Source organism: Xyrauchen texanus, chromosome 37 (genome assembly GCF_025860055.1).
Source record: "Xyrauchen texanus isolate HMW12.3.18 chromosome 37, RBS_HiC_50CHRs, whole genome shotgun sequence".
Lineage (NCBI taxonomy): Eukaryota > Metazoa > Chordata > Actinopteri > Cypriniformes > Catostomidae > Xyrauchen > Xyrauchen texanus.
Genome location: NC_068312.1, coordinates 31,657,554 through 31,677,061, shown reverse-complemented (window position 1 = coordinate 31,677,061; position 19,508 = coordinate 31,657,554). Strand labels below are relative to the sequence as shown.

Sequence of the window (19,508 nt, the reverse complement as noted above, 5' to 3'; positions counted from 1 at the left end):
AGGGAATCACCGACAGCATTTTGGAAGTCCACTCCACTTCGTCAAGTGTGTGAGGGAAGTTTCTACTGACAGCTTCATAAACCCCACCCCCACACAATTATAATGATGAAAGTGAAATTTTGAGTTATTTTGAGATTTAACAGCATAATACTTAAACTGTTTAACACACAGTTAGCCTATGTGTTCATTGTTATGTAAAAACAAATGTTTTGTAAATCTTGATTAATCCTTTCTAACAATGAATTATGAAAATAAATAAACAAAAATGAATACACAAGATGTATACAGAAGCCTATGAAATCATTCTCCGAAAACATTGTTTTCCCAGTTGAAAAATGACTATATAATTCCACAAATTGACATCAGCCTTCAACATGCTCCAAGTGATCAAGGGTGGTGTTCCAGTTAAACCCACTGCACGACTTCCGCCAATAATGGACAGCATACCTAGACAGCATTTTTTGGAATGCCAAGCAGATCACTAGGTTTTGAGATACAACCAAAGTATTGTTTTTATTTAATCTTGTGCCTTTGTGCAACCACGTAGAATGGTGGGTATGAACGTGCTTGAACAATAAGCTACTAATATGCTTAGTGTGGTTATTAATTACCTTTTATATAAATAACCTTTTTATTAGCTTTAATTTTACGATTTACGGAGTCCCACAGGGAAGAGTCATCCTTATCTGCATCATAAGCTAAGGTGCCAAAGCTCACTATTACAGTGGCATAGACAAGGGTGGGATGAGGTGGGTCCATAGGCAGAAATTGCGGGGGGGTCAGGGCCCCCCCTATCTGAGGGTTGTCCCCCCCTAAAATATCATTAAAATATGTGTACTGTAAATAATATAATGATATATTCTTAACAATCCCCCCCCGGAGCAACCTGGAGTTAAGTGCCTTGCTCAAGGACACAATGGTGGTGGTTGTGGGGATCGAACCAGCAACCTTCTGATTACAAGTTATGTGCTTAGCCCACTACGCCACCAATTTTGGAGGGATTAAAGGCAGAAATGTGAAGCATATAATTTTATAAATGCACTTACATTAATTATTTTGTTGAGATGTTAATGATTGGAGCTGTAAAATCATTTAAAGCCTTTTTACAGTAATTTTAGGGTTAACTGATATTACATCGTCATGGCAACAAAGTTGTACAACTGTCTGTAATGTTACACAGCCATAACACTACAATTATGTCAATAATACACATATAGTGTATGTATTGTGGCTATACTTTTAAAAAAGTTAATATTTTAATGTTTACAAAGTGGCCCCATTCACTTCCATTGTAAGTGCCTCATTGTAATACAGATTTTTGCTTTTTTTTTTTTAAAGGAATGGCAACTCAAAATAAATGTATACGGTAATCAACATTATGCTACAAATGTTGTTGATTGAGCTTAACTTGTATTGAACCCAGAATATTCCTTTAAACTTGCAATGCTTTTGGGAAACACAGCCCAGTTCAATAATTAAAACATGTTGGTCAAAGCCTGTTTTATTTAGGTTACTGTTGCTGCAAAACAGACATTGGTAATAAATCCATGATTTGATTTACATATATACTTTTGGCCCCAAAAAATTATACATTTTATCCAGATGGACTTTGTGATGAGGAGGGGCACGGCCAGCACTAAATCAGATGATCAATGGGAGAGTGAGATAAATGGGAGCCGGAGACACCAGGTTGAAAGAGAGAGAGAAGCACGCGGCCATGCTGCATGCATTTGTTCATGTTGAGTTTTACATTAAACTTCATGTTGACCGTTCAGCCGGTTCCCACCACCTCCTTCAACTGTTACAGACTTAAAGTGCATTCAAGCACATTTGGTCAGTATGCCTGTTCCACAACGAAAATGTTGTTTAGAGTTTTAGAAAGGCAGGAAATACACAATATTCCTCTGTTCAAGAAACCTTTCCTTAAAAACATGCATTTTATGTAGCCTTCCAGGAGAAACATAACATCTTTTTTGTTTAAGAACATCGTAAGGCATGAACTGCAGCTTATACTTCGCTGATGGTAGATGGGCAAAAATATCAAAGTTGTTTTTGTTTTTTTAAATCAAGCCAGATATATGAGGATGTGCAATTAGGACATTCATTGAGGTAATTCCCAACCCATATTTTATTCATCCAAGGCCAACATATTATGATACCATTACCATGTTTTCAGACATAAAAAAAAAATACAAAAAAGAGGAGGAGCCAAAATGTTTAGCTGTGTAACTCACTATAACAGTCAGCTTTATCTTGAAACCATAAAAATAGCAAATAAACGAGGAAAATGTGATCCAAACCATAACACAATAAATAGCATTTATTTTCTCCTCAAATAATAAATATTACAGAACTGTCTCAATAGCATATCCAGCATCATTCAATTTCAAATTAAAATGTGTTTTCCTCCATGCGCACATTACCAAAGTAGAACAGGGATTGTCAGTGTGTGCACATTGTCAGCGTGTGCACCTTTGAATTCAAAGGTGCAATTACTTTTAAAATTACAACATAACTGAATTGAAAGAAAAAAAAAAGAAAAAAAAGAACGAAACATCTGTGGAATAGTTGATAAATAAACAGATGTTGTAATATCTCACAGCACTATGTGCAACTAGATGGCAGTTCCTGTCACAATTTACTCAGTGAATTGTTAGATATGGAGATCTGAAACTGAATGAAGTCTGACACAGTCCATTATTGATAGACAATGTGCTCCACTGAGTGTAAATTCAAACAATCAATCTGAATTAGTGTTGTTCTGTAATCTATGTCCATTAATTATGCTTATCTTTAACAGGGAAGTCTGTGTGGAATCTGGTCTGGCTCACTCTGCTGTGTTGTTTTTTCTGAACAGGGCAGGATATGGGGGGTGGGTTTTCCATGTCATTGTGTTGGACTAGTTAGTATGCCATCCTGAAGACACAAGCAACACATTTATATTACTTTAAATGTACATTAGTTAGCTTATTTACAAGCTTACAATAAAACGTAAATGGCAGTCTAACATGAATAAACATGGTAGGTAAATTCAAAACATATGTATGATAATTTCAGAACGTTATATGTTATGAACAACATATTGAATATGCACAAAATTTGTGAATTAAGTTACTTTAGGTATGAAATGTACCACAACAGCGGAAATATTTTAGTCCAAAGTTCAAACTGAAAACACACTTCTTTCTCTAAGCATTCCCTGATGTGTGTAATTTTATTGTCTAGTAATATAATTTCTCCAATCCCAGTTTTATATGCAGAGATAACTTTAAGCAAGCAATTTGTGGGTTCATTTCCCAGTAAAAAGAGTAAACAAGGTTACCCTTTCAAAACATTGCTCTGTTTACATTTCGGGTTTGAAACAAGTTAACAAGTGCCTCACTGATACCCCCCGCTTATTTATTTTAAGAAAAGAGGAACGAGCCAGAAATAATTGTTGTGTTATCAACATTATGCCACAAATGTTGTTGATTGCCTTGTATTGAGCCCGGAAGTATTCTACTTTCATTTGACCTAATATTGCATTTATTTCTATTTATATGTTTTTCTTTCTTTATATATATTTTAATATGTCTGTTTCTTTATATGTGTGAGTGAGTGTGAATGTGTTTGTCTGTCTGTGTTGCTCTGTGATGGAGTGGCAACACGTCCAGGGTGTTTTCCTGCTTTTGGCCCAAGACAGCTGCGATAGGCTCCAGCACTACCTGCAAACCTACATATGACAAGCGGCTATAGATTATTTATTATTTTATTCTTTAATTACTGCGTAGCACATTTTAAAGTCATTCCAAGAACATGTAATACTTCAGAAGTAATGTTTTTTTCTTTTTTTATGTTGCCTCCTGTACAGACTGTGTATGTGTGATTACGTGTCTGTATTTGTGCCTTGTGGCTCTTACTTTACGTTCATGTACCGCAGATAGTCCGGCTAACAGAAGAGGATCCTGGGACTCTTTAAGTGACACTCCTCCAAGAGAGAAAGAGTGAGGGCCCCTGAACTCTGCCCTCTGCCACCAGAGCACCGCCCCCACCAACAGTATGCAGAGGATGACTTTACAGAGGAAGAACAAATTAACATATGCAATATGGTTATGTGAACTTAACATGGCACCAAGTTTTGATCTATCTATACTGTTAACAATTAATAAAATATTAAACTTAAAGACTAAACTGAGATCAAGCTGTTTGAACTCAGCAATCAAGTTTATTTAAAAAGAAACTACACCAATTTAACAATTTATATACTGTGCATTTAACTCAACTTCATGCTTGGTTTAAACATCTTTCCATCTTAAGTAGACATAACTTAGACTTTAAAAAAGAAAAGGGTCCACGCTGTCTTAAAAGAATAATTGTGGGAAGTGAAAAAATTATTGTTCTGTTCCCGCTGACCACAAACTGTAGCTAATGGTTAAAAATGCATGAATATTGCAACAGAAAAGCCACACCTACCAGTCAAAGAGAAGATCAATGTAAATGGTGAAATAGGAAGCTGACCTCTTGTTTCTGACTTTGACAGATCTTTATCTGAAAAGTGCAAAATAAAATGTTTTGATAAAGCTTTTAAAATCTTGATAAAACCTCTCCTAAATCAAGCAAATGCACATAAGGAAATGTTGCAAAAAATAAAATGACATTCGCGACAAAAGTGTGTTCATCAAAATGTACGTCTAGGAAAGTGACTCACTTTATGACCATAAACCACATAAATAAATGTCAAGGCTCCCAACACAGCTGCAACAAACAAGTAATAGCAAATAAACTTAAAAAATAGCTCATCCCGGTTCACACAGACTTAACAACAGGTCACTCACAATTACAACCTTAATTTTAACCAGTTGAATAACTACAAACAAAAGTAGCATCATATGTTTAATGTTTCATCAATATGTTTAAAGTATAAAATGGTCTGTTGTTTATCAAACAAGAGAGTAAAATAAGTGAGACTGCTTTTAAATAAAAAATTACATATTAAATCATGTTAAAAAACGGTTTACATTAAAGTAACTTGTACTTGGAAGCATAACAACAAATGTTACATTTTTGTGAGAGCACACGTTTAGATGGGGTTGAAGTTTTTATAAAGCTAATTTGAATTACTATATACAAACTCTAACCCCACCATTAAAAAAAATTCTATTGCAATTTTCTAAAAAATTTAAATTCTACTTATTTTCTATTGCAGCTCAACACTGACACCTGTCAGTTCATATTCCACATATTCATGTGATCTTTGGAGTGTAAAAATGAGCAAAATGCATTAAGAATACGTGTGTTAACTTTGGGAGCGCTACTAAGAATATTACTTAACATACAGTATTTACTTCCAAAAAGTACATTTAAAGATAGTTCACCCAAAAATGGATTCTCTCATCATTTACTCATCCTCATGCCCCATTCCATATGCATACGATTTTCTTTCTACAGCAGAACACAAATTATTTTTTTGGGGGGGGGGAAATATCTCATGCAATGCAAGTGAATGGGGAACTGACCTTTGTAGCTCCAAAAATCACATAAAGTAATCCATATTTTCAGAAGAGATATGATAGGTGCGGTGAGAAACAGATAAATATTTAAGTAATTTTTTACTCTAAATCTACACTTTAACTTTCAGATGTGAAAGTAAAACTAAAACTAAACAGATGTAAAAGTGAAAGTAAAAGTGGAGATTTAGAGTAACAAAAAATGACTTTTTATCTGTTTCTCATCTACACCTATTATATTGCTTCTGAACATATGGATTTAAACACTGGAGTCACATGGATTACTTCTATGTTTCCTTTATGTGGTTTTTAGAGCGACAAAGGTCTGATCACCATTAACAAATTTTTTTTTTCACACAGTTTCAAAGAAGAAAGAAAGTCAAACACATGTGGGATGACATGAGGGTGAGAAAATTATGATAATTCAAATTTTTGGGTGAACTATCCATTTAAGAGGGCAGCAAGAATTAGGGTTGTCATAAAACCAAACTTTTAGTAGTCAATATCACACCAATGAAATTTCAAAATTGTCAATACCAATTTCAATGCCACAGCAAAACTAATATTCTATTGAACCCACGCACGCACACTAAACTGATCACAATGTATAGTCAGGACATTAATAACGTGAAAAATTACTGTTCCAATTTGAAATCACTTCTAAAGTGTTCTCATCAAAAAATTCTCATCATGCAGCAATGACATTTTTACAGATCCTTGGCATTCTAGCTGCCAGTTTGTCCAGATGCTAGGGTGACATTTCACCCCACATTTCACCCCACATTTCCTCACGCACCTGTCTAGCTGATCCAACAAAAGCTCAATGGGGTTAAGATCCATAACACTCTTTTTCAATGATCTGTTGTCCAATGTCTGTGTTTCTTTGCCCACTCTAACCTTTTCTTTTTTTATTTCTGTTTCAAAAGTGGCTTTTTATTACATGAAAGATGGTGCCGCGGATGGCCACCTCGGTGTGGAGAGCTCCAATTCTTTTTTGTTTTTGTTTGTTTGTCCTGTGTTTAGTAATTGTCTTCCCATCAGTTTTACCAGGGACGAACTGCTAAACATTCAGCAGCATATACCAGACAATCTTTTCCAGGTTTTTGACTATTAAGATGCTTTGCTGGACATTTTAGTAGGAGGCCAGGTGCATTGTTCAGGAGATGCAGGCGAGGGAGACAAGCTGGCGCCCTGCCAAGTATTCCTCTAGGTAATCTCCGCTCTCTTCCTAACAAAACAGACAAACTACATCTCACCCATACAAACAAGGACTTTTCAACCTCTGCTGCCTTTTGCTTCACAGAAACCTGACTGAGTGAAGCTATTTCGGACAGCACAGTACATCTGCCGGGCTTTCAGCTGTTCAGAGCGGATTGCAACACGGATTTAATGGGGAAAACGAGAGGAAAATGCATTTACTTCAGTGAAGGTTGGTATATAGATGTAACAACATTAAAGAAGATGTGTTGTGCCTAATTTGGAAGTGCTCTTTATTAACTGTAAGCCTTTCTATTCACTGCGGGAGTTTTCCTCGTTTATTCTGGTGAGTGTTTGTATCCTGCCACACGCATGCGTGAACACAACGCTGCAAACAGCTGATCAAATCACAGACATGGAACAACAATTATTATTATTATTATTGGAGATTTTTACAAAGCAAACCTCACCTATGAACTGCCAAAATACAAAACAGCACATTACATGCTCAACCAAAGACAGGAACATACTTGATCTTTGCTACACAATAACGAGCTCACAGATACAGTTACATCATATATCCGTTTCTGTGAGGATATATGCATTTCTTCTAAGACTTATTTAACGTTCAACAACGACAAACCAAGGTTTACAGCAAAACTCAGGCAGCATCGTCAGGCCAAATAGGATGCTGACAGAGGTGGAGATAAAGTCTTGTACAATCAGGCCAGGACCACACTGAATTAAGAAATCAGAGAGGCTAAAAGAAGATACTCTGAGAAGTTGAAAAACAAGTTTTCAGCTAACAACCCTGCATCAGTGTGGACTGACCTTCCCCCAACACTGTATGTAAAAAAACAACTGGCTGACAACTTGAATGTTTTCTACTGTAGATTTGAAAGGCCCAATCTCACACCCCACACCCGCTCTGACCTTCACTTCACTTCACAAACACCAATACCTCCTGCAACACCACTCCTCCCTCTTCCTGCTACTCAACCTGAACTTAAGATCTGTGAAGAACAGATCTGATCACTGCCTGGTTCATCTTCTTCCAACCTACAGACAGAAACTAAAATCTGCTAAGCTTGTAGTAAAGACTGTAAAGAGTCTTTACTACAAGCTTAAATGAAGCAGATCTGGAACTACAAGCCTGCTTTGACTGCACTGATTGGAGTGTTTGTGAGGCTGCAGACACCAATCTGCATGAGCTCACAGAACGTTCAACAACGACAAACCAACACCAACACCTCCTGCAACCCCCCTCCTGCTACTCAACCTGCACTTAAGAAAAAAAAAACATTTGCATCAACTTACTTTCCTACCATTATGATTTATTATGTAGCACATTCTTAATAAATTTAGATGTTCTCCCACTATCGTTGTTTACCTTTCAAGGACATCTTAAAAGTAAAAAGTGTCAGTCAGCGGATGGGTGTGGGGCACTCCCCACCTCTTACACCGCCACCCTGCCTCACACTTTCTTATATCATTGTTCATTGTTCTTCACTTGTTCTGGGTTACATGAGATTATGCATAATACATTTGATTATGAGGTCATAATGATTATATGAAAATCTGTTTTAAACCATCTTTTTCTCCCACAAAAGTAACAACCTGGCAACCGCATACTGTAACAATATGCCAAAACACACAGCAGAGATTACCTTGATAACTACATAGCATGCCCTAGCAACATCAAGAAAACCCTAGTTACCACATACTGTAGCTTAAATGTGCTACAAAGCAAATAACTTTAGTAAACACCAGAAAATTAGTTTTGCTTAGGCAAAGACCATTCACATCTTCATAAAATATAAAAATAAATATTGTTGGACATTTTCATGAGCGCTGGTAATTATTCATACACATCATACCTTGTTTAAATATAAACACATGTGATTGATTTTTATATGAACAGGTCTCTTGGTAAGTCGGGAGGCTGATCGCACATAACTTCATTATTTAAATGCTTTCATAAGTTTTAGCCTAAACTTATCAAATTAATTAGTACAAAAAACAAAAAAAACCTCAGAAGCAGTTTCTCCCCAGTGGAGACAGACGACGGAATACGTAATCTGGCGCACGCTTCACTTGTGATTTTGTTTCAGATTCAAGGACATCTACTTTGTGCAAAACATGAGTAATTCTCCCAACAATTGTTTGCAGACAGATTGTTTCACTTTTAATTGAGTATAATCACAGTTCCAGTGGATCAGAAGTTTACATACACCAAGTTAACTGTGCCTTTAAGCAGCTTGGAAAATTCCAGAAAATGAATCTGAAAGTAATCATTCAGAACACTGAATCTTTTTGTTCAGTTCAAAGGAATCAAATTTAAAACATTAGACTCAAATGATTCTTTCAACGAATCACACATCACTATCAGCATGCATGTTTGCAAGTAAAGCGGTTACTTTTTTGCAGTGTTTGGTTGCAGAAGTAATGAAAGGGTCTGGAGAAATTTACAGGAGTAAAAGTCAGTTTTCTCTTCAAAATGTAGTGAAGTGAAAGTAAAAGTCCAAAGAAATATAAATATATAATCAAGTACAAATATATATTAAAAAAATATGCTTAAAAGCTACACTATGTAATAATTTTTTTGTTAAAAAAGAACACAATTTTATTAATGAGAGTGCAACAAAAATCCATCATCCAAACCATGTCTTTACTCAAATACACCTTGAAAAACCTATAATATCTATATTATAAATATTTTACAGCTGTCGGGTCGGATTTCATGGGAAATTGCATACATACGTCATTCGCCGGTGCACGGTGACGTCAGATCATACACAGAGAAACTAAGATTCGGCTACTGCAGCGCGTGTGGGAGTAGCTGAAGCTGAAAGCTTGTCACAACGAACAAGAAAAATTGACCATGGATCATTCAAAATGGCAAACCTCCGGGGAATCACCAGTTGTACAAACATAGAAACCCCGAAAAGAGCAGAGTCTACAAGCAAAAAGGGAAAGCGACAGAGTTTGTCATAAAACCTGAATCAACATCGGCTTGGCTTTTCAGAGGTAGCCACAACTCCGAGATCTGAAAGGAATTAAAAGCAACCCAGAGATGGCTTTTTTCTTACTCAACAGGTTAGATATTTTATTAATATGGTTTATGTATAATTGTGTAATCATGAAATATAATGTATGAAATACAATAATTATACTGTAATCAGTGCAGAACATTTCACTTTCTAACACACGTTTGTATTTTTCTTTATAACGGCAATAATTTATATAAATGAATCCTTTAGTCCTAGGATTGCCAATGACATGTTAGTCTTTAATTGATGTTGACCACTGGTTATTATCCTGCAGTTATAAAAACTTCAAATCCGCCAAAAAACATTTGAAATGTACATATTTATTTATTTTAATGAAAATAAATGATGACTAACCAATTTCTTGCATGTTCTTTGAGACCAGGTATAAAGTAAATTAATTTATGTTTTTTTAATGTTTGTTGTAATGTATCATGTATCATAATTTAGTAGCGATTAATTGAGATTCATTAGTTGGAAAACTTTAATCGATTCCCAGTCCTACAAAAAAAATAACTGACTGTTTTTATATTAATACCTCAACAAAATGAGCATCTTGACAAGTGTTTGCACACATATACATACAGCCACAATGCCAAATTGCCATGGCAACATGTGTACATACAGTTCATGTGTAAGCATTGTCATTACGGTTTTTTTATTTTGGTATAAAATTGGAAGTACCATTACTTTTGAAATCCCTTGATATTCTTGACTCAACCCTACCTGCAGGCTGTAACAGAGGGTGAAGGATGGCCAACCCAGCTGGTGAAACAGAACCGAGTCTCTGAGACACCTGAAGTGTTCTGCCATTGTGCTTGTCCGCACTACAAGCAGAGTTGGTCAATTGGTCACTCCAATACACCCGACTCTGCAAAAGACACACATGACTGACTTAGACTCAATGGCACACCAAAAGATCACTCTGAAAGGCAAACTCATGGATCTTGTCTGACATCAGGACATCCAGACAAAGAGTGAAATGTATTCCCTTAGAAAACTAAAAATCAATATATCTTTTATTAGTATTCTTGTATCATATTTGTTTAAAACTAAATTTGAATATGGATAATATTATAGAACAATACAGACTAATGGATTGATCAAACCACTTAAAGTTTCAAATAAAAAGTCCTTTTTAAAGGTACATTTTGTATTATTAATATTAGGGTTAAAAACAAGCGGTTGTCTCTGGTAGTGAAATAAATTATCCAGATCGAGAAAAATCACAAAGCAATAACCACCTTGATGCATGGTTATATACCTCAAACACAACAAGTCCAAAAGGCTGATCCAGATATCCGTTGGACTCTACAACTGTCTTTCTATGTTGTCCATTAAATGCAACCCTTGATATTGTGCGCAGACCCGAATCAGCCCAGTACAGCAGACCACGGGGGATATCTGATCAAATAAACAATACAAATCTTATCAGTCAGTTCATTAATAACTTTTAGCCCTTTGCAAATGTGACAGAACTTCACTGGCCTAAATATAGCAGTGGACAACTTGAAAAATGTATATCCACTATGGAAATTTCCATGTATCTTTTCATGACTTTATTAATTTCAATAAATTTTCCAGGCCATGAAATCACAATTTCAAAATTCCCTCATCTTTCCAGGTTTCCATGAAACCCTGTATAATAATGTATAAGACTAATAATGTTTTCATGCATTAGGTTGAGTGTAAGTTTGGTATAATTTTGAAGCCTTTTTAAAACATGTGAAGTGGGGAAGTAAAATAAAAAAAGAGGGCTGATTTCCCATTTGAAGAGCTTGACAGACCTAATGATATTGCAACAGGGTGACGTATAGCTGAAGTTATCAGTGCTATTCTGCCCTCTCCATCCAGACTGGCTCGCTCAATCCTGGGAGAAGCCCCGCTATCTGCCCAGAACAGATGCCTAGGGAAATAATTAAAACAAGTGCATACCATAGTTGTAGCACTCAAACTCATTCAGACATTAAAAAACATTATAGAACTTTAAACCTTAGACAACAAGAAATCGAAACTGACCCTTTTACTCTAATTTGTGCACAATTCATCAGTGCACACTGTTTTAAAGTATACACTTGTTTTAGTGTTGAGGTTAGGTCATAAACCTAAAACTTTCTCCAACTGATCTAAGGCGATGTGGATGTGGAAAAATGTATATTAACCAACAACATACTGTATAAATGGAAAAAATAAATAATGTCTCACCCTATATTGTTTCTGGCAACAAAAACAAGATCCGTTTTACTTTAAAATATGTCACATTACAGAAATGCGATGCATTGCAAATGCCTTTTTATGTTTTGTGTACGGGACTGAATTATATAGAATAAAAGTCATGGTATTTCACCCTAGCAGAGGCTGGACAGCAACTGCAGTTGGTCTGGAGAGCCCCAAAATGAGCTGCCTTTGTTTGGAGCCATTCAGAGAGGCCACATGTAAAGCATGAGAACTGGTGCTGACCCAGTACAGAAGCTCATGGGTCCAGTCTACAGACAATCCACGAATGCCTGTGGAGGCCTTTAACAAAACAGTAGGACTTTGGCCACTGGAGTCTAAAGACAGACTGAAAGAGAAAGAAAAACGGCTTTAAATGCTTTGTTTTGTGTCAGAATATAATTTACATAAAAATCTGCAGTTTTCAAGCATATATAAGGCGTGTTTCACCAAAAATAAAAGCTCTGTCGTTCACTTTCTTTAGAGGCAAAACAGTGGCCGAAGCGATCAATATCTCTCTTTTTGTGTTCCAAGGAAGAAAGTAAGTCTTATAGGTCTGGAACATTGTCATTTTTGGATTAACTATTCCTTTAGTGACTGATAAACTTACAAGAGTGCAAATGTACAGGTCCCATTTACTTTATATGGCTTCATACCTGTAGATGATGTCATTCTCAGGACTGGCCCAATATAGTGTGTTATTTGCATTAAGTGCTGAAACAGGTCCTGGTGAGCTTGTTTGAGATGTGATGTTCCTTTGCTCTGAACCACCAAGGTCCATCAACTGAAGCCCCTCCTGAGTGCTGACCACCATATAAGCTACATCACCTTTTACATCAACCATATAAACACACAATGTTTGATATCAGCAATCTGTAATCTTTTTACGGGGGAATAACTTAAAAATCTTCTGCTTACCCGTAGCCTCACACTGACCAGTCCCTGGGGTCAGAACATAGCCATCCTGACATTCACATGTAGGAGATCCATTGGAATGGTCACAAGTCTGATCACACAAATCTAAATCAAGACACTGGTCCACATCTAGAAGGAAAAAGAAAAAAGAAAAAAGGTATTTGAGGGAAAGGTTATACCTATTATCATGCTTTTACAAAAGAATTACTTTTTTGCATAGTTATCCTTTTTCCAGGATAACTATGATGTCATTCTTTGACAGTTATCTGAAATCTAACATGAAGCAACCCATTTCTTCCAAGGAAAACACAAATGGAAATGTTTGGCAGATGTTATCTCTAGCTGTGTTCCACAGAGGAAAGAAAGTAATTATGGGTTTGGACCAACATGAAGGGGAGTAAATGATTATAATGTATTATCTTCTTCCGTGGAAAAGATGAGATGTTAGGCAGATGCAATCTCTATCCGTGTCCCACAGAAGAAAGTAAGCCATATGGGTTTGGATCAACATGGAGGTTGTAAGTTATTATGATTATTATAAATATTATCTCATTTATTAGTGAGCTATCCCTTTAATATAATGTCATGGTGATTCATTTCTCACCCTCACAGTGTGTGTCCTCGACCAACCTCATTCCACTGGGGCATTCACACATGAAGCCTAACGTCAGATCTATACACATGTGAGAACAGCCCCCGTTATTGACCTCACACTCATTCTGATCTACACAAAGAGAGAGAGCAAAATCAGTGAATTACAAAACATTAATACTGATAATAGAATAATAAAAAACTTTTTAATAAACAAACATTTCTACAGCATACTTCATTCAAAACATATAAGATTAAATATAAGAATAAGATATATTTAAGATTAAACATTTAAAATTGATGAAGCATACAAAAAGTGGTTCCATAAAATAACAGTACATCAGAGCTGCCTAATGGTTACTGCATAGGCTCCAACATGTTCAGAACATGCTCATGTGGGAGATGCGGCTTCAGATCCTATCTTCTTTATGTTTCCATTCTGTACCCTTTCTCTAGCCCTGAATCCATGTATTTTTTTGCTTTTAACAAACATTTTTGACATATAACATGGTATACTTAAAAGTACAAAAACACTGAGCATCAAACAAATGCAATAGTTTTCAAGTACTAATGCCATTCATTATTTGCAGTCAAAGCAAGTGAATGGTGGCTAGAACTTAGAAGCTCTAAAAAAACATAAAAGGCAGCTCTAAAAAACAAAGGCAGCATAAAGGTAATCCATTCTATAAATTTACACTTTCACATTCTTTTTTTTTTGGCAACCTACTGGTTGGGGCTGGGCAAAGATAATAAAAAAAAATATTAAATATTGATCAGTTTCTCACCCACACCTCATATAGCTTATGGAGATATGGATTTAACCACTGGAGTAGTATGATTACTTTTATGCTGCCTTTATGTGCTTTTTGTAGCTTCAAAGTTCTGGCCACCATTCACTTGCATTGTATGTACCTACAGAGTTGAGATATTCTTCTATACATCTTCATTTGTGTTCTGCAGATGAAAGAAAGTCATAGACATCTGGGATGGTATGAAGATGTGTAAATGAGAGAATTTTCATTTTGGGGTGAAATACTCCTTTAAATTCAGTTCATGATTGAAATTCCAAGAACAACTGTGATTAAACAAGTTGTATTTGGCTGACCATGTGATTCTAACATTATATACTGTAGAATAAAACTGCTTTTATAAGGTTACTAATTTGACTTGAGTCTTCATCTCATGGGAGTGCTCATGATTTTATACATGTTTCAAGTTTACTATAGATTTCTTTAGTTAAGTCAAATGTTCTTAAAGAGGAAAGAATAACTAATCATTGGGTGCCATTGTACACAATCACTGTACCAAGGTACTACTATAGTACTTTTTAATAAGTGAATGAAAGGTACATTTCTTGTAGTTTTCTTTTTAAAACCAGTGGTGCTTTCTTCTTCATTTAGTTAACTTTTTATTTAGTTTTGTTCTGTATGTTCTTGAGCAACTTACCACAGTTCTCTTCATCACTGCCATCTTCACAGTCATTGGAGTGGTCACACCTCCATGAACTGGTCACACAGTGTCCATTAGAGCATCTGAACTCTGACCTAGAGCATGCCTGTGGTTTATGCAGGGATATGCATGCGTTTAACTGTTCATCTGCGCCATCTGAGCAGTCAGCCTTGCCATCGCAGATACGGTGGCCAGGAACGCAGCGCGCTGTCGCTACGCAGTGGAAGGAGCCAGTAGTGCAGTTCAAACAGGAGACCTCATCGCTGCTGTCACCACAGTCGTCCACACCGTCACAGCGCAGATTCAGAGGCACACACCTGCTGTTATTACACGAGAACCTCTCTCGGCTGCACGTTGGGAAACCTGCGAACGATGATGGTAAACACTGCTCTAAACCTCTGAGAAAGTTCAAGCCCCAAGAAACACCAACATCCAACGATTGTTGGGTTGTTATTGATCAGTGGGTTCACCCTGTTAGTCTTTGTTTTTACTGTTTGAACAGACATCGGCGTTGGATGTTTTGGCAGTCTGGTATGGATTTCCAACAAACTCTGTTGCGAACCGTTGCTATGACGATGGGGCCAGCGTCCATGTCAACTCCATAGAAATTTCCTTGGTGAACTAGAGAATATTTAGTAGAGATGGGCCACTTCTATTTAATTGAATGAGAGTAATTGGAACGCTCAACCAAGGAGCTCTGAGCACCCAACGGTCAAAGGATGTACAAAGGAAATCCCGCCTCACAATTAAAAGAGCCAATCACCTTTTAGATACAGACATAACCTGTCAATCAACTGTAGAACGCGCATGAGCATTAGCTATACAAGCCGAGAAAATAGCGTTTTTTGTTTTGTTTTTATTGCGTAATATGAGGTAAAGAATAAAAATGTATGGTATTAGTATTGTCAGATTTTACTGCTGATTTGAAATATGTTCCTTGAGCGTAATCTTGACCTTTTTGAGATGTTGGTCTCTCTCTGCACCGGCATGACTGGAATTAGCCTCCCGACAGCGTTCCAAAAATGGCAGACAGTGGACTGACTTGCTAGAGAGACTTTGGTGAAACAGAAGGGTTATGGATCACATTTTTTCCATAGCAAATGCATTTAAAGCATTCATTCAGTTCCTTTCAACGTGTTATATGTTAGTGTTGAGTTCAGTAATTTGTTTGGATGCTGCTGGATTGCTGTTCTAATGACCAAACTGAATGAACAAGTTATGTCATGTCAAATTGAATAAATTAATTTAACTTTCAGTTAATTGCTTCTTAATCTGCTTCTCAAATAATTTTGCTGAGCAAAGAGGTGGAATTCCGTTTGTATGTCAGATACCAATTTAAATGGTATCTGACATATATTTAAATGATTTTTCAGTTAGTTAGTTTGTTTTAAATCAGCACTGTAAATTTTGTAATTTTAACAGTACATCTTTTAAAAATGTTATTAGGTTAACGGGTAGTTACCATAATAAACAATAAAAAAAATAATAGTATATTGGTAAAATATTGTAAACATTTTGTTGTTTATATGTAAAAAGTAGGATTAAACCATATAATTTACAGTAAAAATGTATATTATGTTAAACAAGAAAATAAATGTACTTTGCACAGTAAAATATCGTTAAAATTATGGTACAAAAAATATTATCGGGTGTTCCCAGAAGTCCTTGCATGACCCATCAAATTTTGTTATGTTTCTTCTTATTAATTTCAATTACATACAGTACATTGGAGTGTTCTTTGTTGTATTTTATGTCGTTTAGATAACGTTTATTGCTTTATTGTAGAGCAACATGTCTTACCCTAATGGTGTTTTGAGTTTGTGTGAACGGTAAAATACACAGGTATTAACATTACATCCTGTAAAGCCTGACACATGGTCAATTTCTGGCAGCTGTTTTACCGTATGTAACAGTTTTTTCCTCCCCACATACATACATCTTGTGTGTGTGTGTGTGTGGTGTATATATATATATATATATATATATATATATACATACATACATACACAAGTGAGGGGTTTTCAAACTGGAGGTCCATGGATGTTTGGAGAGAAAGCAAAAAACTAAACAAACAAAAAAATATTTTCCAATATATATTTTGTAAAATATAGAGCTCTCAAAAAGTTATGGGTTAACATGTTAACAATTTAGATATTCATTATTTAGGTTTAACGCAATAAGAATAACACAGTCAATTTGATATTATGACCGCTTTCTGAAAACTGGTTGGAAATTAATAGATGTATTATTTTATTCTATTGACATAGATTTTTAAAGTTAATAAAAAAAATATATATATTTCAGCACATAATTTTATGATTTTTTTTTTTTTTTTTCAGTACCATTACAGTATAAAATCCAATTTAATTGTTTGGCAATTTTTGTTATGTTTTATAAATAACATTGTTAAATCATGCATAGGCTAACATTTTTCCTCACACATTACAGTATATGTAAGATTTCATATATGAAATATATAGCTGCTTTTATATCTTAGGACTTGGGTCCCTTGCAAGGGAATCGTCATATTTGGTGTCCAGTTTGAAAACCTGTTTTAAATGTCTCCAAAATACATAATTGTAGGCTTTCTGAGCCATAAAGCGCCCCCTAGAGGAAGACAAATAATTGTTCCAAAACTCAAACCAGCAAGCATGTGTTAGCTTTTTAAATGATCTCTGGTATTCATCTAAAGAACTAATTCCAGTATCATTTGCAAATTGTGTTGTCGAGTTCTACATGTAACCATAGTGCAACTTGTCATTTATGCAATCAAACTGAATTCTAAATGACAGTGAAGAAATTCACAAATCTAACGGAATCTCATTCTTTATAAGAATAAGTGATGCATTGCAAGTCATTTTACAATTTGTTTCTTGAGTCATTATTTTTCCGTCACACCGTTTTTTTTTTTTAATGATTCCACAAGTACAGGTTTTCTTTACCTTTGACACAATGTAAAGAACACGGCCACGCTGTACTCATTTTATATGATAAATAACGAAAAGTATTTTATTCTAGTCCATATTTAAAGTGCATTGACTTGCACACGTAAGTGATTATATATATGATCTTGCACGTGAGAACTCGCAAAATGCAGTGACTTCGAGTTTGACAGTTGATGCGTCCGATCCAATCAGAAGGCAAGAGATCGAAGCGTACGACTTGGAAGTCCAATAAGAGTGTGTGAAAGTCACAGATGCATTCAGACGCGGTAAAACACATGCATATGTTATTTTCTGACAACAAAGATTTATAAATCACCCCTTACCTTCTGTTAAAGGCAAATGTAACACACAGGTCAAAACTAATAGAAATGCACCAAAGTGTTCCATGCCTTGCTGAGCGTCCTCTAAATGTGCGTGCTTGCTTGTCGCCATGAAATTACGTCACATCCTAGCTACAGAAGAATATGTAAAGTACAGAGGGGGGGTTATATAACCAAGCACCTTTAACAGAACATGGACATAAATATACTGTTATATACAAAACATAGATATAATGTTTTATATATAAAAGTATTTTGAAACCTACCTCATGCATCCACAAAAATACAATACAATTTGGGACCAATGGGCCAGAAGTTATTTCTGAGAAAAGCCCAATTTATTTGCAGATTCGAAATGTATTGACGTTTTGTTTCCTATGACATACAAACATTTTAAGTGCAGCATAAGTGCCTGTACTCTATAAAGCACTATATATTTCCCTTTTACTACTATTACAAAGCTTATTATAATATTCAGAACTGAACTAAATTATACCACAAAGCCCTAGGTAGACTAAAAAATGTTTAAATTGTTTATGTAAATTGTAATTAAGGCCAATAGGGGCTTATGGCATACCCCATGATTTCTTTAGATCTTTTTTTTAAACTCAGATTTTAAACTCAAACCATCCATAGATGATAGAACCCACTGTAAGTGCTATGAGTGTTTTTTTCCCCTCTATCTGAATGTATGTATATGTATAAAAGTGCAACATATTCAAAAATACTCCAAAGGTGTTTGGGAGTCTATAATGTATATTTCCTATTGACACACTAAAGTAGCAGATATAAATAACCATCTTAAGGCAAATGTTTTTTGCACACTACTGTATATATGACTATATTCTTAAGAATTTGCATCACAACAGTATGATACTTTTTATTTTATTTTAGGTTCTACTTTTTTGTTTATGAAAGAGCACTATTATGTTAACACATTGCACGGTTTTATATTACCCTGTCTTGAATGATGTTATGCAAAGGAAAATACGATCAGACTATCCCTTGTGCAATATGTAATTACTTATGTGCGTTGTTGACCTAAATGTTACATGACTACTGATGCCTGGCTGGAGCCAACCCCCTTCGCGTGCACGCGCACAGTAACGCAGTGTTTCCTCTAGATGGCAGTATAAATGCGGAAAATTCGTTCAAACGCTTCACCCTGTTCAGTTGAGTGGGCAAATCACGTTGTTTTACCTGTAGATGGCTCCCCAGACTCAGAAATTCAGCTCATTGGCCTTCAAGCCTTGGTGTTTCTACACAGCTCATGTCATTTAACACGTCGATGGGTCATTTGAAGTAATTTTATTGTTCTGCTGTGAAATCAGTATAGAATTCTAC

General features: G+C 35.6%; 1 protein-coding gene across 3 annotated transcripts; it reads right to left on the bottom strand.

The window, feature by feature from the left end:
- Positions 1-1,500: 1,500 nt before the first annotated feature.
- On the bottom strand, positions 1,501-18,269 carry LOC127630995 (low-density lipoprotein receptor-related protein 8-like). Of its 3 annotated transcripts, none has more exons than XM_052108928.1 (12): positions 18,168-18,269; positions 14,897-15,262; positions 13,464-13,583; positions 12,863-12,988; positions 12,601-12,772; positions 12,078-12,293; positions 11,518-11,636; positions 10,995-11,134; positions 10,415-10,601; positions 4,453-4,527; positions 3,900-4,051; positions 1,501-2,916 (listed from the first exon to the last, which is right to left on the bottom strand). In XM_052108928.1, exons 1-12 carry the CDS (start codon positions 18,229-18,231, stop codon positions 2,887-2,889), a joined length of 1,767 nt encoding a protein of 588 aa, XP_051964888.1. In that variant the 5' UTR covers positions 18,232-18,269; the 3' UTR covers positions 1,501-2,886. The 3 variants fall into 3 exon arrangements, with proteins under 3 accessions (XP_051964888.1, XP_051964889.1, XP_051964890.1); XM_052108929.1 differs by having other exon boundaries at positions 10,421-10,601; XM_052108930.1 differs by having other exon boundaries at positions 10,457-10,601.
- Positions 18,270-19,508: the final 1,239 nt, after the last annotated feature.

Bases quoted from the DNA above. Each gene is read 5' to 3' on its own strand.
- LOC127630995 (XM_052108928.1), bottom strand. From the start codon at position 18,231: ATGGAACACTTTGGTGCATTTCTATTAGTTTTGACCTGTGTGTTACAT. The intron at 12,989-13,463 runs GTGAGAAATGAA...TTTTCCTTCTAG, and splicing joins CGAGGACACACACTGTGAGG to ATGTGGACCAGTGTCTTGAT. The intron at 4,052-4,452 runs GTAGGTGTGGCT...TCCTCTGTAAAG, and splicing joins ATTGATCTTCTCTTTGACTG to TCATCCTCTGCATACTGTTG.